Below are 26,676 nucleotides of genomic sequence, written 5' to 3'. Positions count from 1 at the left end.
CATCATAAAAGAAATACTAGAAACATAGAAATTAGAAGCAGGAGGAGGCCATTCAGCCCTTCGAGCCCGCTCCACCATTCATCTTGATTATGGCTGGTCATCGAATTCAATATCCTGATCCCCCCCCTTCCCCCATATCCCTTGATCCCTTTAGTCCCAAGAGCTATATCTAATTTCCTCTAAAAATCACACAACATTTTGGTCTCAACTATATTCTGTGGTAGTGAATTCCACACATTCACCACTCTCTGGGTGAAGAAATTTCTCCTCACCTCAGTTTTAAAATATTTACCCCTCATCCTCAAACTATGACCCCTAGTTCTGGACTCCCCCACCATCGGGAACATTCTTTCTGAATCTACCCTGTCTAACCATATTAGAATTTGATAAGTTCCTATGAGATTCCCTCTCACTCTTCTAAACTCCAGTGAATATAATCCTATTGCATTGATACAGCACCACTCACGATTGCAGGGTATCCCAAAGTGCCTCACAGCCAGTGAAGTGTTTGTGAAGTGTGAATGGTGTTGGGATTTCAGAAGCTCAGCAGCCAGTTGCGCACAGCAAACTCCCAAAATCAACAAGGTAATACTGACCAGAAAATCTTTTTTCTTTGCCGAGTGACGTTGGTTGAGGGATAGGTATCAACCAGAACACTGGGAATAAACCACCTGATCATCTTCGAAATAGTGTCATGGGACCGGAGTGGTGGTGGTAGTGTGGTGAAAATTGGGTTAGGTTGGGGAAAATGGGGGAGGGAAGGGCTGGTGTACACATTGCTGCAGTATCTGGAGTGCACTGACACTTCAACTGGTTTACTTAAGAGTTTCACGGGCTGTATACCTGCTATGAAGAATTCTATATAAATCCGTGTGAAAAGCAGAGCGGGTATAGCACAAACGGTACAAGTGTTCATGGTTCCGGTTTTATGACCCCACTGTTGTAGGGATCATGGGGAAATTATTGTCCCTAAGGATGCTGATCCAATTCAGCCTTTATCTAGAATGGCTTCCAGGTAAGTATGTGCTGTTATTATTCCGGCCATCATGCCAGTACTAGTTCTTTGAAAGAGCGATCCAATTAGTCCTCCTCCTCTGACTATTCCCTGTAGCCACGGAATTTGTTTCATTTTCAAGTACATATCAATTCCCTTTTGAATATAATAACTGATTCTGCTGCCAGCAGCCTTTCAGGCAATGCGTTTAGATCATACAGACTCACTCACTGCATGTTAAAAGAGGCTCACTTCCTCTATTTCCAATCGCTTTATATCCTCAACCTCCGGTCACTAATTGTCTTGCCTGCAGAAACATTTTCGAATAAAATGGACGGAATTTTGAACTGAGAGTCTGAGTCGAAATATAGAAAACAGAAGCAGGAGGAGACCATTTAAGTTTAAGTTTATTTATTAGTGTCACAAGTAGGCTGACATTAACACTGCAATGAAGTTACTGTGAAAGTCCCCGAGTCACCATACTCCGGCGTCTGTTCGGATACATTGAGAGAGAATTTCGCATGGACCGAACCAGCATGTCTTTTGGTCTGTGGGAGGAAACTGGAGCACCCAGAGGAAACCCATGCTGACACGGGGAGAACGTGCAGACTCTGCGCAGACACTGACCCAAACTGGAAATCGAACCCGGGTCCCTGGCACTGTGAGGCACCAGTGTTAACCACAGTGCCACCGTGGACCTTTGAACCTGTTCTGCCATTCATTATGATCATGGCTGATCATCCAACTCAACAGCCTGATCCCATTTTTCCCTCCATATCCATTGATCATAGAATCATAGAAAGCCTATAGTATAGAAAGGGGCCATTCGGCCCACCGAGTCTGCATCGACAACAATCCCATCCAGGCCCTATCCCTGTTAGCCTACATATTTACCCTACTAATCCCTCTAACCTACGCATCCTGGGATACTCGGGGGCAATTTAGCATGGCCAATGCACCTAACCCGCACATCTTTGGATGTTATCCCCGTGCCTGCGCGGGTTCCTTCCAAGTGCTCCAGTTTTCTCCACACTCTAAAGATGTGAGAGTTAGGTTGATTGGGCATGCTAAATTTTCCCCTCGTGTCAGGGGGATTAGCAGGGTAAATACGTGGTGTCACAGGGATAGGGTTTGGGCGTGATTGTTGTCGAATGGCCTCCCTCTGCACGATGGGGATGCTATGATTCCATGAACAGCTTGCTAGGTTTAATGATTCACTCGTGGAGGAGCAGTCTTTGAGAGTTGACTGTTTGATCTAATGTTCCTTTGGACTGCAAACAAAGGTAGAGTTCGGCTTGGTGGCACAACACAAATGTCTGACAATTACACTCGGCCATTTTCACATTAAGTCAATTTCTGTAAGATATTACACGTCCCCACATACTATCAGAAGTGTTCAGTTGTACGTAAGCGCTGGCCTTGTTTGCTGCAGACCAAATCTGCAAATATGAATCGAATTGATTACCACAATTTAAACAATATTAGTTGCTTACTCCCTGAAGATGCACGCACAGTCAGACAATCAATTTTAATCTATTAGACAATGAGCGTTCGGCTATAATTAAGCAATATGATTGTGCTGTGGTTTGTGTCTGAATATCATTGGGTTCATTCTGGTGTGAGGTACCAGCGCAGCTGCTGCGAGTCACAGTGGTGTAATCCTTGGAGTTTATTCTTCCTGTTGCACTTCTCTCTTCATTAAATAAACAGTTTTGTAGGATTGCAAATTAGGCAAATATCAAGAGAAATGCAAAGGAAAATGTTTTTTTTTTCTCTCTCAACATCAAATGCCAGGTGGTGGCTACCTCCAACTCTCAGTCTAAATCTCTGGCATGGATGTTATTGATAAAGGATGGGCGAGAATGAATTTTTATAATTGCTCAAGATGCATCCCCGCAAATAAAGAAACATTTTTTTAATCACTGAGGGAAACATGGCAATTGGTGTACAATAGTAAATGGAATGGGGGAGCTGTCTTCTGTGCAGCATCTAAGCTGCAAGTAGCTGACATGTGTGTTCAATGCTTTGTTTTTTAAAGTTTTAAAGTCTATTTATTAGCGTAACAAGTAGGTTCACATTAACACTGCAATGAAGTCACTGTGAAAATCCCCTCGTCGCCACATTCCGGCACCTGCTTGGGTACACTGAGGGGGAATTTAGCACGGCCAGTGCACCTAACCAGCATGCCTTTCCTACCGTGGGAGGAAACCGGAGCACCCGGAGGAAACCCACGCAGACACGGGGGGAGAACGTGCAAACTCCAGACAGACAGTGACCCGAGGTCAGAATTGAACACAGGTCCCTGGCGTTGTGAGGCAGCAGTGCTACTTGGTGCTGGCAGGAAAAAGCTTCTGAATGTGAGGTTATCCCTCCACGTTCATTTATTGAGGCAATGAGGAGAGTGCTTTAAGAATGCTGACACAATGAATGGGCTTATTCCCCTTCTACTGAATAGGATATGGGTATTGTGCATATTCCCAAGATGATGCATTGTCTTTTGAGTGGCAGTGATTTCCCTCTGTGGAATATATGAACATACAGTGGCACAGTGGTTAGCACTGCTGCCTCGCAGCACCAGGGACCCAGGTTCGATCCCTGGCTTGGGTCACTGTCTGAGGGGAGTTTGCACGTTCTCCCCATGTCTGCGTGGGTTTCCTCCGGGTGCTCCGATTTCCTCCCACACTCCAAAGATGTGCAGGTTAGGTGGACTGGCCATACTAAATTGCTCCTTAGTGTCCCAAGATGTGTAGATTAGATGGATTGACCGTGGTGAAAGTGTGGGGTTACAGGGCAGGGTGGAGGGCCTCGGTAAGATACTCTGTCAGAGAGATGGTGCAGACTGGATGGGCCAAATGGCCTCCTTCTGCACTGTAGGGGTTCTGCAATACAAATTAAGAGCAGGAGTCGGATACTCGGCTCCTCGAGCGTGTTCCACCATTTCAAATAATCATGGCTGATCTGATTGTGACTTCAACTCGATGTAACCTTTCATCCCCTTGCTTATCAAGAATCTATCTAGCTCTATATGACCCCAGCCCTATGACTGCACTCTGGGGGAGTGTGCGGTTCCTTCACCTCTGCCACATCTATTCTGATGATGCTACTTTCCAAAATAGCGCTGCCAATATTTCTTCCTCCTTCCTCAATCGTGGTTTTCCACCCACTTTCGTTGACAGGGCTCCCAACTGCGTCTAATCCATCCCCTGCGCCACTGCTTTCAGCCCCTCCCCTCCCTCCCAGAACCAGGCTAGGGTCCCCCCGCCTTGTCCTCACTTTCCACCCCACCACTCCCCGCATTCAAAGGATCACCCTCCGCCATTTCCGCCAACTCCGGCATGATGCCACTACTCAATACACCTTCCCCTCACCCCCGCTGTCAGCATTCCGCAGGGACCAGTCTGTCTGGAACACCAAGGGACACTCCTCCATCACACGCAACACCTCACCCCCTTCCCACAGCACCTTCCCATGCAATCTTGGAAGGGGCAACACCTTCCCCTTTACCTCCTTCTTGCTCACTATCCCTGATCCTAAACACCCCTTTCAGGTGAAGCAGCGCTTCATCTGCACCTCCTTTCGCTGCACCCAATGCGGTCTACTCTACATCAGAGAGACTTGGTGACCGCTTTGCTGAACACCTTCGGTCCGTCCGCAAGCAGGACTCAGACATTGATCACTTCCCCTGTGGCCAGAGAGGATTGGAAAATTAATATCAGAGCCTCTGCAATCTCCTCCCATGCCTCACACAACAGCATGGGATACACCTCACCTCGGCCGAATTGGTTCCGAATTCTTTATGAATACTCGAACAATGTAACAAGAGTGATATACTAATCCAATATTAGAATACTTATGTGAATGTCTATATCTCAGCCCAAGTTGTAGTTCACATAATCCAGCATCCTGTTTGAACCTCAAGAACGGCAGAGTTCATTTTAATGGGTTGTACTGATGTTCTGATTACTTTAACAGAGAACCTTTCAATTGGTAAGATCCAAGGAATGGCATCCCTGCAAAACTTTGTATTTGCTGCATGTACCATTACAAACCTTTTCAATATCGTTTTTAGTTGCGTCAATTTATACCCTTCAAAGTACAAACACAGTGAGGTTTGCATGCTACGGTTTTAAATCATGTTTTCTGTACCACATTTTGTCTTAGACTTGTATTTACTCCAATTCTCACATTGACTGTTCCAATGCTATCCTGTCCACCAAACCACTGTCTATCCTTCATAAACATCAGGCCATGTTATGGTTTGTTACCCATAACTTGACTTCTAATATCACACCTTTGGCTCAACGCCTCAAATATAAAGTTCTTATTTTTTTTGTCGGTATCCCTTGCTCTTCCCGATCTCTCTAACCTTCTCCAGCCCTACTACCCTCATAAAACACTGCATTTCTCCAATTCTGCGCCTCCCTGATCTCCTTCATGCCTCTGTTTGTGGCAATGCCTTCCACCCTCTAAGCTCCAAGTGCTGGGATTCCCTTCCCTTAATCTCTCCTTGTCCTTGCCTCTCACCCCACCCCTAAACACTCTTTAAAATCCATCCATCCCTCTGACCACAATTATCTCGTTATGTGCCTCAATGTCCAATTTTATCTGACGATGCTTTGGGAATGATGCCAAAGGTGCTATATAAAGGCACATCAATTTGGTTCAACTGTAAACGATATTGTCATGCAAAAAAATACTTTATAAAAACTCCAGTGTCCGCGAAAGAAAAATAATGGTGCAGCTTGCATATGGAGGAAGCTGTCCAACATAGAGGCCATCCATAACTATAATTTGTTCAAATGTCCAAAAACAAGTTGGCAGAGGAAGAAGGCAGAGGAACGAATGATTGATGTAAATGTTGTTTTGTATTTAATAGAAATGGGTGTTTTGAGTAGCCTCTTTTGGTCCATTTTGGAGATAGATAACGATAATGTTCATGGTGCTTTGAGAAACAATTGATAATTGTGAATGATCACTCATAGTAGCCTTGCTGTGAGAAGCAATTAATGGGTTGCAACAAGGTGACTGTTTTGCGATATGGTTATTTTAACTTTCCCCAATACTATTTGCTTCAGATAAATTTTCTCCATTGGGAATTCATTTGGAAATACAGAGATTGAAACAGAGAAATGTTTTTTTTCCCTCCCCAAGGATAATATAAACTCAAGTATCTACTCTATACAGACACTGCAGGTGTAACCAGTCAGCACTCAGCACTTGGCAAAGTCTCACATGATAGAAAGATCTCAACCTTGACTAAGCCAATTAGACAGAGTGGCACGGTAGCACAGTGGTTAGCACTGCTGCCTCACAGCACCAGGGACCCGGGTTCAATTCCAGCCTCGAGTCACTGTCTGTGTTTGCACGTTCTCCCCGTGTCTGTGTGTGTTTCCTCCGGGTGCTCCGGTTTCCTCCCACAGTCCAAAGATGTGCGGGTTTGGTGGATTGGCCGTGCTAAATTGACCTTGTGTCAGGGGGATTAGCAGGGTAAATATGCGAGGTTTCAGGTCCTGGCTGGGATTGTGGTCTGTGCAGATTCAATGGGCCGAATGGCCTTCTTCTGCAATGTAGGGATTCTATGATTCTATGACAATCATCAAGGCCGGAATTCTCCGGTCTCGCGCACCCTGCTATCGCAGCCAGTGAGAATGGAGAATTTGGCGCTCAGCCAAAGCTCCATTCACCGCCGTGGGACTGGAGAATCCCCGCCGCTGGCAAGGTTGGAGAATTCCAGCCCAAGTGTCTCATTCTGCATCACCACTGTCTGGAATTTCTCCTCCAAGTCACTCACCATCCTGAAATGGAAATATATCACTGTTCCTTCAATGTCATTGGATCAAAATCCTAGAACTCCCTCCCTAACAGCAGTATGGGTATACCTACATCACATGGACCACGGCAGTTCAAGAAGGCAGCTCATCACCAACTTCAAAAGGGCAATTGGGGATGGATAATAAATGTTGGACTAGCCAGTGATGCCCACATCCCATGAGTGAGTAAAAAAATGCCATCATACAGTAGGTCCTTACTTAAAGTTGTAGTTATGTTCCTGAAAATCATGGGTTTAAATGAAATGACTTTAAGTGGATCACATTTTCCTATTTAAACCAATGTAAAAGATGTAGAACAATAAAATCCATAGAATCCTACAGTGCAGAAGGCCATTTGGCCCATCGAGTCTGCACCGACCACAACCCCACCCAGGCCCTATCCCCATAACTCTACTTATTTACCCTGCTCACCCCCTGACACTAAGGGGCAATTTAGCATGGTCAATCAACTTAACTCGCACATCTTTGGAGTGTGGGAGGAAACCGGAGCACCCGGAGGAAACACACACAGATATGGGGAGAACATGCAAACTCCACACAGTCACCCAAGGCCAGAATTGAATCCGGGACCTGGCACTGTGAGACAGCAATGCTCACCACTGTGCCACCACGACACCCATTGTGCCACCATGTCGCAGTTCGGTTCCTGTCGCACCTTCCTCATTACAAGAAAAATTAAAACCTTTAAGTTGAAATAGTTTAATTGCCAAATTCCTATATCGGTAAATGAAAAACTTTAAAAATGAAATAAACTTATAAATAAAAAAGGATATTCGGTAACTTTCTAGTTACAGTACTTCCCGCTCGCTGTTGACTCTGGTCATGGATGAATAGTGAGAGGCAGAAGGAACAGCTTCAACTTGCAGGATTCACAATCTTCCTTCCCCACCTGCCCATGTTTTAAAGCCACTGGGACCGTCTCCCACATCCGTAGCTCAGGCAGCGGTGGAGTGTCCCAGCCAGGTGTTCCATTGTTGAGTAAATTATCTTGTTGCTGGGATCAGGGAACTGTTACCGAGAGATCTCTGATCAAAACAAGGTGCAGCGGATCGCAAACCTACTTGAAGAGAATTTACCCCTGGTAAGTCAAAGCTGCTTCTCCTGCCTCTCATCACTCATCTCCGGAGCCCACGCTCACATTGAGGCTTCTGGAGAAGAAAGTGGTGAGTGGGAGATTTGAGGGGGAAAAGAGATCAACAAAATGCTGTGTCAGGGAACCAGGAGAGGTGGCTCCTAAATGATGCTGATCAGGTCAGGCGGTCCAATGTCAGACTGGCGGGCAGCGATGTAAAAGCGAATCATCCAATGCTGAATGAGATTACAGGCCCCACTAACTTACTGATGTTAAAATGAAACAATGTTAACTGGGACAACATTAAAATGGGAACTTACTATAGACCATTTGCTAGTAGATAAATGATAAGCATTCTTTCTTGAGTTGGAAATGATGAGGCTATTTAGAACAGCCCTGTCTCTATCCAGCCAAGAGGATCTGGTTCATTGGGTCTGCCTCCTTGTGTTGCCCTTACCTACTAAAGTAGTCCATTTGTTTGATATTTCTGATATACTGTAGTGTTCAATGGTTTGATTGTTCTGTGTTTGATGATATGAGTTTGGCAACTGATCTATGCTCACTGTGCTTGATTGGATCAGCCTGGGTGTGGATTTAGAGCCAAGTTAACAGGAAAACCGAGAAGTTGGGATGAAAGCATGAGTGTGTGCACATTTTGTGATTGCAGAGTTATTTTTATCTCTTGTGATTAAACCTGTTGCACACTTACACATTCCTGTCATCTCTGCATAATGCTGAGACAAATCACATATATGAAATATACAGCAAACTGGTGAATATGCAACAATACCATCAGAGTTTTACTGTACTGTGATTTATTTTACAATTGTAACTTCAACGTGAAGCCAGTAGGATCTCTCATATCACTAAACTAACTTCCTTAACTTTAGCTGGTGGGAACCAGACTCCAGGACACATAATTTGGGTCCACAGTGCCTAGCTATTTCTTCACCCAAAGAATAAATTCAGTCTGGAGTGCGACCTTCCTCCCAATGGTCTAAAATTCAACTGTTTTTGAGCTAGATTATAATTCTCCAGAAACTGTAAGGGTCCTGGTGAGAATTCCTCAGAAATTATTCCCCCACTAAAGGGAATAGGAGTGGGATCGAAAACAGAATATGCTGGAAAATCTCAGCAGTTCTGACAGCATCTGTGGGGAGAGGATAGAGGTAATGGGTGGAACTTTATCGGAATGGCTGCCTGAGTTTTGTATGATCCAGCCCGACGCCAATGGAGAATGCTGTTTTCCGAGCCTCGCCCGCCCCCGGTAACAGGACAGACGTGCCGGTAAAATTCTGGCCAACGTTTGGAGTCTAGATGACCCTTCTTCAGAGCTCTGATGAAGAGTCATGCAGACTCGAAATGTTGTCTCTATTCTCTCCCCACAGATGCTGTCAGGCCTGCTGAGATTTTCCAGCATGTATATGTTTTTGTTTCAAGTTCCAGCCTCGGCAGCATGTTGCTTTTATATTGGAATCGGAGTTGGCTCCATGGAGCGTTTGATACAGAAGGTTAGATGAGACAGTTTAAGTTTTAAGTAAACAGATAAATTTAATATTTTGAAAAATCATGCAACTTGACGGTTACACAAAGAGTAGAAATCACAACAAAGAGGTAACTAATTCTTATATCAATGACAGAATCCCAAATGTAAACTCGAACTTCATACAAACATCGGATTGTAAAAAAGAAGTTGGATATCCATCAAATATCGAAGTAATTTTAACTTTGATTCCTTATGTGTGAGACTTGTTTGGATGGATCTCACCTGGAGGTGACCACAATCACACTCTCCCCTGACAAAGTCTGAGAATTCAAATTTCATGGAGATTAAAACTTAATGAAGGTATTTAGAATGAATTTTTGGTGTTGTATAATTAAAAGCTGGTGTGGAAGATGGCCATTCACTAAATAATACTAATAAGGGGAGGTGATGGCCTACTGGGGTGGCACAGTGGTTAGTACTGCTGCCTCACAGTGCCAGGGATCCAGGTACAAATCCCAGCCTGGAGTCACTGTCTGTGCGGAGTCTGCACGTTCTCCCTGTGTCTGCGTGGGTTTCCTCCGGGTGCTCCGGTTTCCTCCCACAGTCCAAAAGACGTGCTAATTAAGTGCATTGGCCATGCTAAGTTCTCCCTCAGTGTACCCGAACAGGCGCCGGAGTGTGGCAACCAGGGGATTTTCACAGTAACTTCATTGCAGTGTTAATGTAAGCCTACTTGTGATTAATAAATAAACTTTACTTCATTATATTATGACTATTAATCCAAAAACTCAGCTAATGTTCCAGGGACCCAGGTTTGAATCCCGCCACGGTGGAATTTGAATTCAATAAGAAATATCTGGAATTAAGAATCCACTGATGACCATGAAGCCATTGCCGATTGTCGGAAAAACCCCTCTGGTTCATTAAAATCCTTTCGGGAAGGAAATCTGCCATCCTTGCCTGGTCTGGCCTACATGTGACTCCAGAGCCACAGCAATGTGGTTGACTCTCAACTCCCTCGGGCAACTAGGGATGGGCAATAAATGCTGGCCAGCCAGCGACACCCATGTCCCATGGATGAATAAATGAAAACAAATAGACTACCCCTATTCATTATCCTATATTAGGTGAGAAGATCTTCCTATTGTAATGAGGTTGCCCATCCAATGTCTAAGAAATGTTTTCCTGAATTTATCCTTGATGAATTAGGGCTGTGTAATGGTCATGTTGGTCAAACTGCTTGGTCAACATTTTACCTCGATTAAGGTAATAAGACATAGAACCATAGAAAATTACAGCTCAGAAACAGGCCTTTTGGCCCTTCTTGTCTGTGCCGAACCATTTTTTGCCTAGTCCCACTGACCTGCACTCGGACCATATCCCTCCACACCCCTCTCATCCATGAACCCTCCACACCCCTCTCATCCATGAACCCTCCAGACCCCTCTCATCCATGAACATGGGGACTTTCTGATTGTGGTTTTACTTATCCAGACTAGTATGCTATTTTGGAATCATAGATAGAATCCCGACAGTGAAGAAGAGGCCATTCAGCCCTTCAATCTGCACCAACACTCTGATAATGTTTGATGATGTGAGTTTGGCAAATTACCTGTAACCCCACACTTTTGCCATGGCTAATCCATCCACCCTGCACATCTTGGGAAACCAAGGGGCATTTTAGCACGGCCAATCCACCTGAATGCAAAGTGCCATTGTAATGACACTCAGGAAGGTGGCTTCTGGATGTGTGTAATCTTTACCAGCAATGTCACATTGATGCGAAGGGAGTTGACTATGTCTATGCTTGGTCAGCCTTTGCTCTTAAAAAATGCCGTTTACTGTAGGTTTTACTGAAAATTTTAAAATTAAATTCTTGGATCTATTCCATATATTAAAGCCCGTATTCGCCCACAGTAATGCACCCTTGTTTCATATAGACATACACTAATTGAGGTGCTGGGTACTTTTACTCATGTTCACATGACTTGGATGAAATTACATTACACCCATGACTAAGAATAAGTAGATCAAATGCTGACAGCCAATTCCTGCGGTAATTTAGTCATGCAGAGTCAAATTACCACTCGTCCACTGTATTTTTACTGAAGAATGTGAAGGGAATGACTTAATAGTGTTCACAAAGGTCTCACAGATGTTGCAAATTGCACTATATCAATATTATTTGAAAAGTCACTCAGCCAGAAGAATTATAATTTCGGCTGTTGGTGAATATGCTGCAGAGATTGCTTTCCAACACTGCACATCAACTTTTCTTTCTTAATTAAACTGAAGTTTGCGATCTTAGTGTTTCACTGTGTTGGAATTGAGTGATCCTGCTATTGGGAACAGTGCTAGTTACTAGTGGATATGGGTGTCCGCGGCGGCAAGGCCGTTATTTCCGCAGAATCCCTGCGGTGAGCAAGGAAGCCATTCGGCCCGTCAAGTCTGCACTGATTTCCTGAAAGAGTGTTTTACCCAATCCCAACCTCCGCCCGATCTCCATAACCCCACGCATTTACCATGGCTAATCCACCCAGCCACATCTTTGGACACTAAGGGGCAATTTAGCATGGCCAATTCATCTGACCTGCACATTTTTGGACACTAAGGAGCAATTTAGTGAGGCCAATCCACCCTAACATGCACATCTTTGAACTTTGGGAGGAAACCCATGCAGACATGGGGAGAATGTGCAAAATCCACAGACAGCCACCCAAGGCTGGAATCAAACCTGGGTCCCTGGCTCTGTGAGGCAGCAGTGCTAACTACCGTGCCACCGTGCCGCCCCGATCTTGCTGATCTCTAATTGTTTTTGGGAATGTTGTAGTGAACCCACAGGATTGCTTCCCCTGAAAGTCATTTGTGAATCTGTTTGGTTTTTGCAGCAATCTGGTTAATGGAGCTAGCTTTTTATCCGGGTTCATTTAAATAACCTGAACTTAAATTCTCCAAAAGGCATGGTGGGATTTAAACTCGTGTCTCTTGGATTTACTCGTCTGGTGCAACATCCATACATTATCCTTTGAGTAAACTGGGAGCACTGAGCCTGGTCTGTGGTCCTCTACGCACAATTATAAGTCTCACAACACCAGGTTAAAGTCCAACAGGTTTATCTGGAGCGAGGTTACGGAGCGCTGCTCCTTCGTCAGGTGATGAAGCAAAATACACTCACCTGATGAAGGAGCAGCGCTCCAAAAGCAGGTGATTCCAAATAAAGCTTTTGGACTTTAACCTGGTGTCGTGAGACTTCTTACTGTGCCCACCCCTGTCCAACGCCGGCACCTCCACGTCATGTCCTCTGTGCAGTGTTACTGATCTTCGATTGAATCATCTTGGTGCACACACCATCTACGAAGAGGAACTACTGTCCCCTCTGGATCTCATTTTCATGTTGGCTGCAAAGGAGGTCCAGTCCACCGCTTTCAGGCTCATTTACTCTTGAAACCCCAGAAATAATTGAGGTCGGCTACAATATTTTTAAAGCAACACAATCCTGTTTCCTTTCCAATCGGAAGATATCCGAAGGCTTCCATCAGAATTGTTTGTTCTAAGAGCGGAAAATGAATGCAAGGCTAGATTTTACCAGAGGCAAGTAACGTTTTTCCTTAAATCCGGTAAAATGCATTCAGATGATTGTGCTTAAAGGTTGGTTTCCTAGTTTTTAAGTGGTATTACATGTTATTTGAATTTTAGGACTATGATTAAACCATTTAGTATTCTCCAAAACAGAGATAAATGTTCCTTCCTGGTTTCTCGTTACTGTTGGGAATTTACAAAGTGTCTGTTGATACCACTGTGTGAGTTGATAGATGAGGTTTTAACTCACCTCAAAACCACCCACTTACACAAGAGTTCAAATTGAGTTCAATGATTTGGAGGTGGGGTGGAATTTAAGACAGGACAGCCAACAGTCTGTTTTGCAGTGAACAAAGCTCCAGGGTGGCACAGTGGGTTAGCACTGCTGCCTCACAGCGCCAGGGACCCGGGTTCAATTCCGGCCTTGGATGACTGTGGAGTCTACACATTCTCCCCGTGTCTGCATGGGTTTCCTCCGTGTGCTCTGGTTTCCTCCCACACTCCAAAGATGTGCGAGTTAGGTGGATTGGCCATGATAAATTGCCCCTTTGCACCAGGGGGATTAACAGGGTATATATATGGGGTTACAGGCATAGGGCCTGGGTGGGATTGTTGTCGGTGCAGGCTCAATGGGCCGAATGGCCTCCTTCTGTGCTGTCGGGATTCTATGAAGGTTTATTTGGTTGGGAACTGAAAAGTCTAATTCCAGAACAGAGAATATAGCCATAGTTTTGAGTCAGGATGACTCTTGGTCAGTGATGAAGGGACATCCAAACTCAAAATATTGGCTCTATTCTCCCTCCACAGATGCTGCCAGACCTGCTGAGATTTTCTGCTTCTGTTTCAGATTCCTGCATCCGCAATATTTAATCTAATTCCGGAGTCTATTGGAAAGAGTCACTGTGAGCTGCAATAACAGAACCCAGCAAAGTCTCCCGACTGCAGTGCAACAATGCTTCCTCCAGCAAATTGCATTGACTGCACAACAGTACATGATACAAATGATGTGTGTTAAATCAATCCCAGGGACTTGCAGCAGTGCGGTCTCCAGGTGTGACTGACAGGGGTTAAATCACCCGATCATCTCCACCGTGCAGCCATTGAAGTGCTGTCTGGTCAGGCGACACGCGAACAGCATCATGAGTCGAATGATGATGCAGTTTGCCGGCATTCTCCTCGGGTAGCTCTGAAGTGTAAAAATAAGTACAGGTGATGATTTGTGAGAACCTATTCATACCATAAAGAAGCAAATCTGATTTTAAACGGGCAATTTGCAGCAGGTCATAATCAATTTGGAAAGCAATCAGTCGATTCACTTCCATGAAGCTAAGGATGGAGGCAATCCCATCATAAATTATTTCTTGACATAGTTAATGAATGTGTCAGGATTATAAGAAGTATTTTCCCAGCTGGATGTGTGCAAGCTGTGTTCCCTTTTATTTGTGTTTTATATCATGTTTTTTTTTTAAACCATGCCAGCATGGTTTCCTCCCACACTCCAAAGATGTGCGAGTTAGGTGGATTGGCCATGATAAATTGCCCCTTAGTGCCAGGGGGATTAACTCAAGCTGCAGTGAGAGCCAAGTGGTCCGCTCGCAAATCTAGGCTGATGATTGTGTGCATTACTGAGGGAGTGCCGCACCGTTGGGTGTGCCGTCTTTCGGATGAGACCTTTGAGGCCCCTCGAGTGGCTGTAAAAAGTCCCACTGCACTATTTTGGAGAAAAGCAGGAGAGACCTCCCTGGTGTCCTGGCCAGCATTCATCCCTCAACCAACATCATCAGAACGGATTAATTTCATAGAATCCCTCCAGTGCAGAAGGAGGCCATTTGGCCCATCGAGCCTGCACTGACAATAATCTCACCCAGGCCCTATCCTCGTAACTCCACGTATTTATCCTTCTAATCCCCTGACACTAAAGGGGCAATTTAGCATCGTCAATCCACCTAACCCGCACCGCGGCACGGTGGCACAGTGGGGGTGGCACAGTGGTTAGCACTGCAGCCTTAAAGCGTCAGGGACCTGGGTTCAATTCCCGGCTTGGGTGACTGTGTGGAGTTCGCATGTTCTCCCCGTATCTACATCGGTTTCCTCCGGGTGTTTCAGTTTCCTCCCACAGTCCAAAGATGTGCAGGTTAGGTGGATTGGCCATGCTAAAATTGCCCCTTATGTCAGGGGGACTAGCTAGGATAAATGCATGGGGTTATAGGGATAGGGCCTGGGTGGGATTGTTGTCCGTGCAGACTCGATGGGCCGAATGGCCTATGTCTGCACTATAGGATTCTATGATTCTATGATCTTTGGAGTGTGGGAGGAAACTGGAGCACCCGGAGGAAACCCACACAGACACAGGGAGAATGTGCAGACTCCGCACAGATAGCAACCCAAGCCAGGAATTGAACCCGGGTCCTTGGCGCTGTGAGGCAGCAGTGCTAACCACTGTGTCACCGTGGCGCCCCATGGTCTTGATTGCATTGCTGTTTGTGGGAGCTTGCTGTGTGCATATTGGTTGCTATCCTTCCTGCACTATACCTGTGACCACACCTCAAAAGTACTCAATAGGTTGTAAAATACTTTAGAATATCTTGAGATCATGAAAGGCGCTATATGAATGCATTTTCTAAATTCTGGATTTGTAATTCACAAAGCAAAGCTGATATGAAGTTTTCTGGATGAGTGGAGGGATTGATTTGATTTATTATCGTCACATGTATTAACATACAGTGAAAAGTATTGTTTCTTGCGCGCTATACAGACAAAACATACCATTCGTAGAGAAGGAAGCGAGAGAGTGCAGAATGTAGTGTTACAGTCATAGCTAGGGTGTAGAGAAAGATCAACTTAATGCAAGGTAGGTCCATTCAAACGTCTGACAGCAGCAGGGAAGAAGCTGTTCCTGAGTCGGTCGGTACGCGACCTCAGATTTGTATCTTTTTCCCGACGGAAGAAGGTGGAAGAGAAAATGTCCGGGGTGCGTGGGGTCCTTAATTATGCTGGCTGCTTTGCCGAAGCAGTGGGAAATGTTGACTGAGTCAATGGATGGGAGGCTGGTTTGCGTGATTTGTGCTAGGAATGCTGGGTCAGTCTTATGAACCTACAGTACAAAAGTGACCACAGGTCAGCGTCAAATTGGCCAGTCCTCAGGGTTATGGCAAGCACTGGGAATGGAGGTGGCTCATGTGCAAGAGGAATTGTTATTTCCTTTTATTCATTCATGGGACATGGGCGTCGCTGGCTGGCCAGCATTTATTGCCCATCCCTAGTTGCCCTTGAGAAGGTGGTGAGCTGCCTTCTTAAGAAGCTGCAGTAGCGATTGATACAAGTGAATGGCTATTTCAGAAGGCAGTTGAGAGTAAACCACATTGCTGTGGCTCTGGAGTCACATTTAGTCCAGATCGGGTAAGGATGGCAGATTTCCTTCCCTAAAGGACATTCGTGAACCAGATGGTTTTTTAAGACAATCGACAAAGGTTTCATGGTGATCAGCAGATTCTTAATTCCAATATAATTCCAGATATTTTTTATTGAATTCAAATTTCACCAGCTGCCATGGTGGGAGTCAAACCCGGGTCCCCAGAACATTAGCTGAGTTTCTGGATTAATAGTCTAGCGATAATACCACTCGACCTCCCCACCCTTTTGTGAGATATATTTTTGAGATGAAGTACCTGCTAATGCCACTCGAGACAGCAGGCTAGACGAGCATTCAGGTGGTCAAGTCTGAAGATGACATAGGCAAGAATGACGGTTTCAGTGGATGGGCTGATGGGCCATGGGCAGTGACAAAGGTGGGAGATGTTCTAAAGTTGGAAGTAGGTTGTCCTTGCGATGTGAGAGCAAAAGGTTCAGCTTGGGTTGAGAGTGAGCAGCCTTAATTAGCCCGATGCATTGGCTGGGGAGCGGGATGGACTGGGTTGCGTGCTCAGAGTTGTTTCTCATCCTTATGTTAGAGCCCTTATGAGCTTTATTGGCGTGGTGCTAATGGTTTACTTACAATACCACTTAACCACTGCTGTGAAGCAGCATCCTCTTCTCAATGACACTAAAGCTGCAGCATAGATCTGACTGCAGCTCAGCAACTGCGAGTGAGATCCAGGAGGAAATAGTCTCACCCCAGTTGGGTTTGACACTACATGGAATGTAACTTTGATGCACCATCAAGCTTGGTTTTAAAAAGCACTCAGTGGGTCTCTCGGAACCTGAGGGCAATGCAATCAAAAAAACCTTTTCTCCACTTGCTGCTGTTCATTTAAATGCTTACAGTGTTTGAACGGTAAAGCCTTGTGCATCTGAGTAAACACACATTAGGAGATCTCTCTCCAGGCCACGGAAAAGCACTTCCAGAAAGGCAAACAAGATACTGCCTGGCTGGAAAGCAGACTGCAGCTGCCGTTCCCAAAGAACTGGTTCACAACATAAACCAAGCATCATTCTTTGAATTAGTCGGGTTCTTCAATCTTATGGCATAAGCACCACAGTGTCTAGCGAGGAAAATATCACCAGGAAGACTTGGGCACCTCGCCAACCATTGTGGTGTAATACAAGGAAGGGCTTGCATTTCACACAAGAGCTTCAGTGACCCTCAGGACAACTCAAACTGTCTCCCAGCCAATAAAGTACTGTTAAAGTGTCGACCTGTTGCTGTACTGTACGCAAATGTGCAGTAAAGCAGTGAAAATGAACAACATTTAATAGGATTTAATTTTACGGAACTATCTTTCCTGTCAGATGTTAAACCATCTTTTACCCATCCTTAATCTCCCAGAGGATGTTTCTACAAAGCGTTTCCTGTCTCCTCGAATGCTATTGATGTCAACTGTGTTCTTTAAATTACTCGGTTTTGGCTTGTAAGCGTGTCTGTGGTTAAGTACATTGGGATGTTTCCTTAAAGATGTCTAATGAATGCAAGTTGTTGATAGCAGCATCGAAGGAGTCATCACCAACCTCCCATCCATTGACTCTGTCTACACTTCCAACTTCCCTCGGCAAAGCAGCCAGCATAATTAAGGACTTCACGCACCCCGGACGTTCTCTCATCTACCTTCTTCCTTCGGGAAAAAAATACAATAGTCTGAGGTCACGTACCAACCGACTCAAGAACAGCTTCTTCCCTGCTGCCATCAGACTTTTGAATGGACCTACCTCGCATTAAGTTGATCTTTCTCAACACTCTGGCTATGACTGTAACACTACATTCTGCACCCTCTCCTTTCCTTCTCTATGAACGGTATGTTTTGTCTGTATAGCGCACAAGAAACAATACTTTTCACTGTATGTTAATACATGTGACAATAATAAATCAAATCAAATCCAAGCTGAGGAGGGAGATTTCTTTCCCCCATGAGTTATTGAGAGGAACTATAAATGTGTTTAATAGATATCTTTGCAATTTTGTGACAATTGCTGGACCGCCAAAATATCTGCCTCCATCTATGTCCACCCATGTTTACCCTCGTAAGCTTTTGGCTCCATTCCTAATCCAGCCGTCATTCAGTTTTTTTTCCCAAAGGCATTAATTGACCAGGAATTAACGGGTTTTATTGAAAGATTGTTTAGTGCTTTTGTGAGGCTTACATGGTGTTATTTGGTATTTACGGCTCAGAAGCATACCGTTCGATCCAAAAGGTATTTATGCTCCTCGTGAGCCTCCCTGTGTCTTATTACATCTTAAGTCATCAATGTGCCTTTATATTCCTTTCTCCATTATGTGTTTATCTCGCTTCCTCTTTAAAACATCTCCATGAATCACCTCAATTACTCCATATGGTGACAAGTTCCACCATGTTAACTGCTCTTCGGGTACAGAGGTATCTTCTGAAATTCTAAAATTGATTTTATTAATGATTTGATTTGATTTATTATTGTCACATGTATTAGTATACAGTGAAAAGTATTGTTTCTTGTGCGCTATACTGACAAAGCATTCCATTCATAGAGAAAGAAAGGAGAGGGTGCAGAATGTAATGTTACAGTCATAGCTAGGGTGTAAAGAAAGATCAACTTCATTCAAGGTAGGTCTATTGAAAAGTCTGATGGCAGCAGGGAAGAAGCTATTCTTGAGTCGGTTGGTACATGACTTCCAACTTTTGTATCTTTTTCCAGATGGAAAAAGGTGGAAAAGAGAATGTTTAGGATGTGTGGGGTCCTTAATTAGCTGGCTGCTTTTCCGAGGCAGCGGGAAGTGTAGACAAAGTCAATGGATAGGAGGCTGGTTTGCGTGATGGACTGGGCCTCATTCACGACTCTTTGTAGTTTCTTGCGGTCTTGGGCAGAGCAGGAGCCATACCAAGCTGTGATACAACCAGAACAAAGAATAAAGAACAGTACAGCACAGGAAACAGGCCCTTCGGCCCTCTAAGCCTGTGCCGCTCCTTGGTCCAACTAGACCAATCTAGAAAGAATGCTTTCTATGGTGCATCTGTAAAAGTTGGTGAGAGTTGTAGTGACATGCCAAATTTCCTGAGGCCACCATCTCTGGCCTGTTCAGTAACTGTTAACAACTTATTTATGTCCAGCCTGTCGAAATTGTAAAGTGTTCCAACAGGTTATCTGTTGGTAGGTTATCAGTCTTCCCTTTTCCAAAGGAGCATTTCCACAGATATAACCTTTCCATTCTGGTATCGTTTTGGTACATCTTTTTTTGCACCTTCTTCATTGCCTCCGTATTCCTTCTGATACACTTTCATAGTACTCCAGGTGTGGTCTGACCAAGGTTCCATGCAAGTTTAACGTAACTGCTCTGCCTTTCAGTTTATTTGATTTGTTTATTTGATTTATTATTCTCACATGTATTGGTATGCAGTGAAAAATGTTGTTTCTTGCGCGCCGTACAGACAAAGCATACCGTTCAGAGAGAAGGAAAGGAGAGGGTGCAGAATGTGGTGTTACAGTCATAGCCAGGATGTAGAGAAAGATCAACTTAGTGCGAGGTGGGTCCATTGAAAAGTCTGATGGCGGCAGGGAAGTTGGATCGAATGGTATGCTTCTGTTCAGTTCGACTTCACTAGAAATGGATCCCTGGAGTTTAATTTTTTTCATAATTTGTGTTGCGACTTTTAGCGATTTACATATCTGTCCACTTACCCACCCGTTCTGTAAGTTTATTCATGTCTTCAAAATGTTGTCACAATCCGTCTCCATATTAACGATACCCCTCATGTTGGTGGCATCCACACATTTTCAAAGTATATTTCCAATCCCCAAGTGCAAGTTGTTTCTGTAATTAGTGAGCAACTCCATTAAAGAAAAGTTTCAATAAAACCTTTCATCTTTGCGCTTGAGGAAATTGGAAAGCAGCTGCGAACAAACACATGCTTCCTTCTAATTTGTCGTACAACTCTCGTGGTAACCCACAGAACAAGGGAGTAAACATCACTTTTGATATCTTTTATGCAATAAATACCATATGCTATTGTTGTGGAGAGATTATTTGCATTTGAGAATCCGAGAATCATAGAACAGTTGCCTCGCAGAAGGAGGCTATTCAGCCTGTTGTTTCAGTGCTGGCAACTCATCCTAGACAAATATATTCCACTGGATTTGAATGTTCTGATTTGCATGCTCAAAGTTAAAGGTGAGTATCCTCATGAGGTAGGGGCAGGTATCCCCATTCCCATGGGGTAAGCACAGTGGTTAGCACTGCTACCTCACAGTGCCAGGGAGCTAGGTTTGATTCCGGCCTTGGGTGACTGACTGTGTGGAGTTTGCACATTCTCCCCATGTCTGTGTGGGTTTCCTCCGGGTGCTCCGAAGATATGCAGGTTAGGCTGATTGGCCATATTAAATTGCCTCTTAGTATCCAAAGATATGGAGGTTAGGTGGATTGGCCATGCTAAATGTGCGGCATTGCGGAAATTGGGTGGAGGGGAGGGCCTGAATAAGATGCTCTTTTGGGGAATCAGTGCAGACTTGATGGGCCTCTTTCTGCACTGTAGGGATTCTATGGTTCTGTGGGACACTTTTAACTTAAAAAGTAAAAGTTTCTTTATTAGCCACAAGTAGCCTTACATTCTGTGAAAATCCCTTAGTCGCCACACTCCGGCGCCTGTTCAGGTACACTGAGGGGAGAACTTAACCAGCACGTCTTCCAGAATGTGGGAGGAAACCGGAGCACCCGGAGGAAACCCACGCAGACAGGGGGGAGAATATGCAAACTGCACACAGACAGTGACCCAAGCCAGGAATGGAACCCGGGTCCCTGGCTCTGTGAGGCAGCAGTGCTAACGACTGTGCTGCTGTGCCACTCCCAATTCTTTTAATTGGTAAAAGAAGCAAAGGCAGCAGAAGTCAAAGCTGTTCTGTACAGCAAGTGCTTGAAGTCGTAGGCCAGTGAGCGTAGTGAAGGCAGGTTCAACTAAGGCATTCAGATCAACTCAGGTGAGATGCTCATTCAGAGAGCTGGTGCAGACAGGATGGGCAGAATGGCCTCCCTGCATTGTAACAAGTCTTATGATTCGGTGATAAATGCAAGTCCTCTTTTCTGAATTGCACAATGGCTAGTATCTTCCAGTCCCACCAGCGGCGGAAATCAATGTGGGTGGGACTGGAAAATATGGAGAGCAGCAACAGAACTGAAAAATCCCATCCAGTGTTTTCTGTTTTGTAATGTCACTGTACCTTTAAGAAATGTATTTGTGTCATGTTTCTTGTGCAGAATTTGTTTTAGCAGTCAGTTCTATTTACCCGGTGCCGCTTTGTCTGTAACTGGCAGCCACAGGTCGACACTGCAGAAGCATTATTGATCCGAATTGCTGGAATGTTTGTTTCAATCTGGGCTAATGCAGTATTATTACTTTAGTGTTTTCACCTGGGGATTTTCAGAGTGGGGCTTGATTAGGCTGATTGATTCATAAAAGGTAAAGCTTAATGACATTCCAGATAAGAATCCCAAAACATTGTCACTCACCACCTTGAACTAAATTTGATCTTTCCTTGTTGTTTCAGAGTGCGGAGATGAGTCCAGCCAGCAGCACCCATTCGCTTCCCGTCAGCCCCATCACTGAGATGCCCTTTCCTTTTAAGGTAGGAGAAACAGTCGGGCCTTGTGTAAAGGTGAGCTCAGAGGCAGTTTCTGCAGTGAACATGTTTGCCTTGTACTAAATTGAGACCATAAAACGCTGAGGAGGATTCAGCCTACCATCAGAATGATGACACGTTTTAAATGCATCGAAGAGACTGCTTTAATACAATATAGTTTGTTACAATGATATCACCGGTCACATTCTATCGATGTAATGTGACCAAGTGTAAAAGGAATAAGGGCCAGCTGACCCAATAAACCATGGAACCAATTACAGAATGACGTGATGGTCAGCTGACTCGGTATAAATTAGAATATGTTGGGAATTGTGGGGAACTTGCACTGGCCCAGGGTGAGGTCTCAAGCTTGGAGTAATGAAGTTACTTTATTGAACCCTATCTTTGATTTATAAGTTGGCGTAAGCTTTGTTGTATTTTTATTGTCTGCATTTGAAGAGTTCCTTCTGGCTAAGCATAGTTACCGTTAAAACACTTTGAAAGGACTATCTTGTTGGCAGAAAACCTTAACGATACTACTTACCTTAGCTTATTGCAGCTTCCGGGGAGAAAGAGGGGAAAGAGGTGCTGGTTATTTGGTGTGAAATGGTACAAAGAACAATACAGCACAGGAACAGGCCCTTCGGCCCTGGTGTTGAAAGAGGTGAAGTAAATCCAAAGCTGTTTGAGCCCATTCTTTCGTATTAAGTTGATGGGATAGTGAGCAAATCTATTTTTTTGAAACAAGGCACTTAAAGTCGATATCTGCCGATAGGGTTAGGACCTTAACTCTAAGCCTAACCCATTACAGGTTGATAATTGAGTGTTTAATCAATCCACAAATCTGTACAACAATTAATTGCTTATAGTATTTTTGAGTGACGGCAGTAAGGGAAATATTGAAAATTTGACGGGGGCAGGTGTTATTTTCCGAGCAGTTGCCCCAGAGACCCATTAGCATCTGGGGAGAAAATGGTCTCCAAGGTAAACTCTCAAATTGTTTTTGGGGCCTTATTTCCATTGTCGTTATCTGAGTGGACCCTTTCTCACAGTGACGTTTTGTGACCAGTGTGCAACACACATTTAATTCATTCTCTGAGTGCAAGAGCAAGCAGACACTTAGAGAGAGAAGTGGTGCATTATCCAGCAGCATGAGTGGGCAATTGTCGCGATCACGTTGCAAACTCAGTGCTTTATATTTTTTGAAGGGCCTGACCCAATGGTCGCATTATTATCAGTATTTTGCTTAAATGGTAATGTATGCCGGTTACGTGAACAGCATAACAAAGTGCCGACAACTTGCATGTGAAGCTTACAAAAGCAACTAAACCAGTAAATTATATGGGCCCCGATAATTTTTCCACGATTAATTATTACTATCAAGCATTGAAAATGGTTGAGGCTGTTTGATCAACCCAGAATCCTTTGGAGATTGGCAGCAGATTGGAGTATTCTTGAGTCATTGAATCATACAATGGTTATAGCATAGAAGGAGGCCATTTGGCCTGTCGTATCCATGTTGGTGCTCAGCAAGAGCAATCCACCTCGGCCCACTCTGCTGTCTTTTCCCTGTAACCCTGCACATTGTTTGTTCTTCAGATAATGGCCCTCTTCTCTTCTTAAGGTCTTGACTGAATCTGCAACCGCCACACTCTCAGGCATTCCACATCCTAACCACTGTGTTTCAAATAAATCCTTGTGTAGCTGTTGCTTCTTTTGCCAGTCACCCAATGTCCGTGTCCTCTGGTTCTTGATCTTTTCGCCAACAGGAACAGTTTCTCCCTAAAAAAAAAAAGCAAAGTGAAACAGTGGCACAGTGGTTAGCACTGCTGCTTCACAGCGCCAGGGACCCGGGTTCAATTCCGGCCTCGTGTCACTGTCTGTGTGGAGTTTGCACATTCTCCCCGTGTCTGCGTGGGTTTCCTCTGGGTGCTCCAGTTTCCTCCCACCGTCCAAAGATGTGCAGGTTAGGTGGATTAGCCATGCTAAATTGACCCTTAGCATCAGGGGTCTAGCAGGGTAAATGTGTGGGGTTACGGGAATAGGGTCTGGGTTGAGTTGTTGTTGGTGCAGACTTGATGGGCCAAATGGCCTCCTTCTGCACTGTAGGGATTCTATGAAAGATTTTCCTTGCATTAACTCTCACTCTCCTTCACTCTGGTGTTAGCTTGGACCTGGCTTCATTAATTTTTTTTTTAAATTCTTTAATTGTGGGCATTGTTGGCTAGATCAGCTATCCCTAACTGCCCTTGAGAGGGTAATGGCAAATTGTCTTCTTGAACTGCTGCACTCCGTTTGCTGTAGGTCCACCTATACTGCTGTTAGGAAGGGAGTTCTAGGATTTTTGACCTGTCTACAGGGAAGGAACAGCGATGTATTTCTAAATCAGGTTGATGAGTGGACTGCAGGGGGATTTGAAAGCAGTGTTCCCATGCATCTGCGACCCTCATCCTTCCAGGTCATCATGGTCATGGGTTAGGAAGGTGCTGTTGAAGGAGCCTTGGTGAGTTGCTGCAGTGCATCTTGTAGATGGTACACACTGCTGCTACTGAGCATCGGTGATGGAGTAGAAAAAGAAGATAGTGAATAGGGGACCGATAAAGACGGCAGCTTTGTAGTGGATAGCATTTAGGTCCTTGAGGGTTGTTGGAGTTGCACTAATTCAGGAAAGTTGAGAATATTCCATCACACTTCTGACTTGTGCCTTGTGGATGGTGGATGGGTTTTGGGGAGTCAGGAGGTGAGTTACTTGCCATGGAATTCCCAGTCTCTGACCTGTTCTTGTAGCCAAAGTTCAGTTTCCGGTCAATACTAACCCCTGGATGGTGACAGTGGGGATTCAGCTTTGGGAGGGGCGATGGTTGCATTCGTCCTTGTTGGAGATAGTTATTGCGAGCATGATGCAATACAAATTCACTTCACCAGATCATGTGATCAAGCCTTTCCATTTCTAGCTCAATAACATAACCACTCCCTCTGTCATGGGTAAACCAAATATTTAAAGGCAAAATACTCTTTTAGAGGCACCTCATTTTACAATTCAAAGCTTTATATTTGTAGATCTGAGTAAAGCGAGAATATTTACTGCTGAGTTAATTCCCTCAAGTAAGATGCAACAGCAAGTCAATTTTCTTTTTCTTACATGTAACAAGTGAGAAAAGCAGACTTTGCTCCCCAGGGTTGGGAAAAAGGGCTTCCTCTGTCTGCCACGGTTTGCAGTGATTGTTAGGTCAAACAGATAATGCGGTAAAACTAAAGCCAAATACCACAGAGGCTAAAAGTGAGAAATAAAAATAGAAAACACTCAAGACAATCAGCAGGTAAGAATTAAACCTTCAGGCTGATGGGAATCCTCAATGTATCTGCGCTGCTTTAATTCAAGGCTGTTGTGTATCCCGAATCACTATTCTTCCACCATTGGTGGCCATGTCTTCATTTCCCTCGGCCCCAAGCTCTGGAATTCCATCCCTCCATCTCTCCACCTCACTTTCTCCCTCTAAGTAACTTCCTAAAACGTACCTCTTTGACCAATCTTTTGGTCACCTGATCTGGTATCTGCGGCAGGGTGTCACACCTTGCTTTACAACGTGCCTGTGAATCGACTTAGGCCGTTTCGATTATAGCACTTGAGGTGAAGGAGATCAGAGCATATTTGGGGGGTCGGGGGAGGGGGAGGGGGCGGAGGCGGGATCAGGCTATAGAGTCGGATGATCAGCCATGATCATAGTGAATGGCGGAGCAGGCTCAAAGGGCTGAATGGCCTCCTCCTCCTTCTATTCTCTATGTTTCTATGTTTCATCACGTCAAAAGTGCTACATAAACGCAAGTTGTTGTTGCACAGCAAGGGGAGGTGATGGTCCAGTGGTATTATTACTGGATTGTTAATCCAGAAACTCGGCTAATGTTCTGGGGATCCAGATTCCATAAGACATAGGAGCAGAATTAGGCCACTCGGCCCATCGAGTCTGTTCCGCCATTCAATCATGGCTGATATTTCGAGATTCGAATCCCGTCACAGCAGATGATGGAATTTGAATTCAATAAAAAATTTGGGGTGGCACAGCGGTTAGCACTGCTGCCTCACAGCGCCAGCGACTCGGGTTCAATTCTGGTCTCGGGTCACTGTCTGTGTGGAGGCATTCTCCCCGTGTCTGCGTGGGTTTCCTCCGAGTGCTCCGGTTGCCTTCCACACTCCAATATGTGCAGGTTAGGTTGATTGGCCATGATAAATTGTCCGTAGTGTCAGGGGGACCAGTAGGGTAAATATGTGGGGTTACAGGGATAGGGCCTGGGTGGAATTGTTGTCGGTGCAGGTTCGATGGGCTGAATGGCCTCCTTCTGTACTCTAGGGATCCTATAATTCTATGATCTGAAATTAAGAATCTACTGATGACCATGGAACCATTGTCGATTGTCGGAAAAACCCAATCTGGTTCACTAATGTCCTTTAGGGAAGGAAATCTACCATCCTTACCTGGTCTGGCCTACATGTGACTCCAGAGCCACAGCAATGTGGCTGCTCTCAACTGCCCTCGGGCAACTAGGGATGGGCAATAAATGCTGGCCCAGCCAGCGACGCCCATGTCCCACGAATGAAAGATCATCGACCGGAAATTTTAACTCTGTCCATAGAGACTGCCTTGGCCCACTGTTTCCTAACAGTGCAGTAAACTGCGCAGCTCAGATTTTCTCAATCAAT

General features: G+C 44.7%; 1 protein-coding gene across 4 annotated transcripts in view; it reads left to right on the top strand.

Annotated features, from left to right (window-relative positions):
• Nucleotides 1-26,676, top strand: part of ccser1 (coiled-coil serine-rich protein 1) — a 1,298,783-nt gene that overhangs the window by 654,728 nt on the left and 617,379 nt on the right. For all 4 annotated transcript variants that reach the window (XM_078209035.1, XM_078209007.1, XM_078209017.1 and 1 more), the window contains exon 7: nucleotides 21,906-21,983. In XM_078209035.1, coding sequence (XP_078065161.1) covers nucleotides 21,906-21,983 — 78 coding nt within the window. The remainder of the gene's footprint in view (nucleotides 1-21,905; nucleotides 21,984-26,676) is intronic.

Source organism: Mustelus asterias, chromosome 1 (assembly GCF_964213995.1).
Source record: "Mustelus asterias chromosome 1, sMusAst1.hap1.1, whole genome shotgun sequence".
Classification (NCBI taxonomy): domain Eukaryota; kingdom Metazoa; phylum Chordata; class Chondrichthyes; order Carcharhiniformes; family Triakidae; genus Mustelus; species Mustelus asterias.
This window is presented reverse-complemented; position numbering and strand designations above follow the sequence as displayed.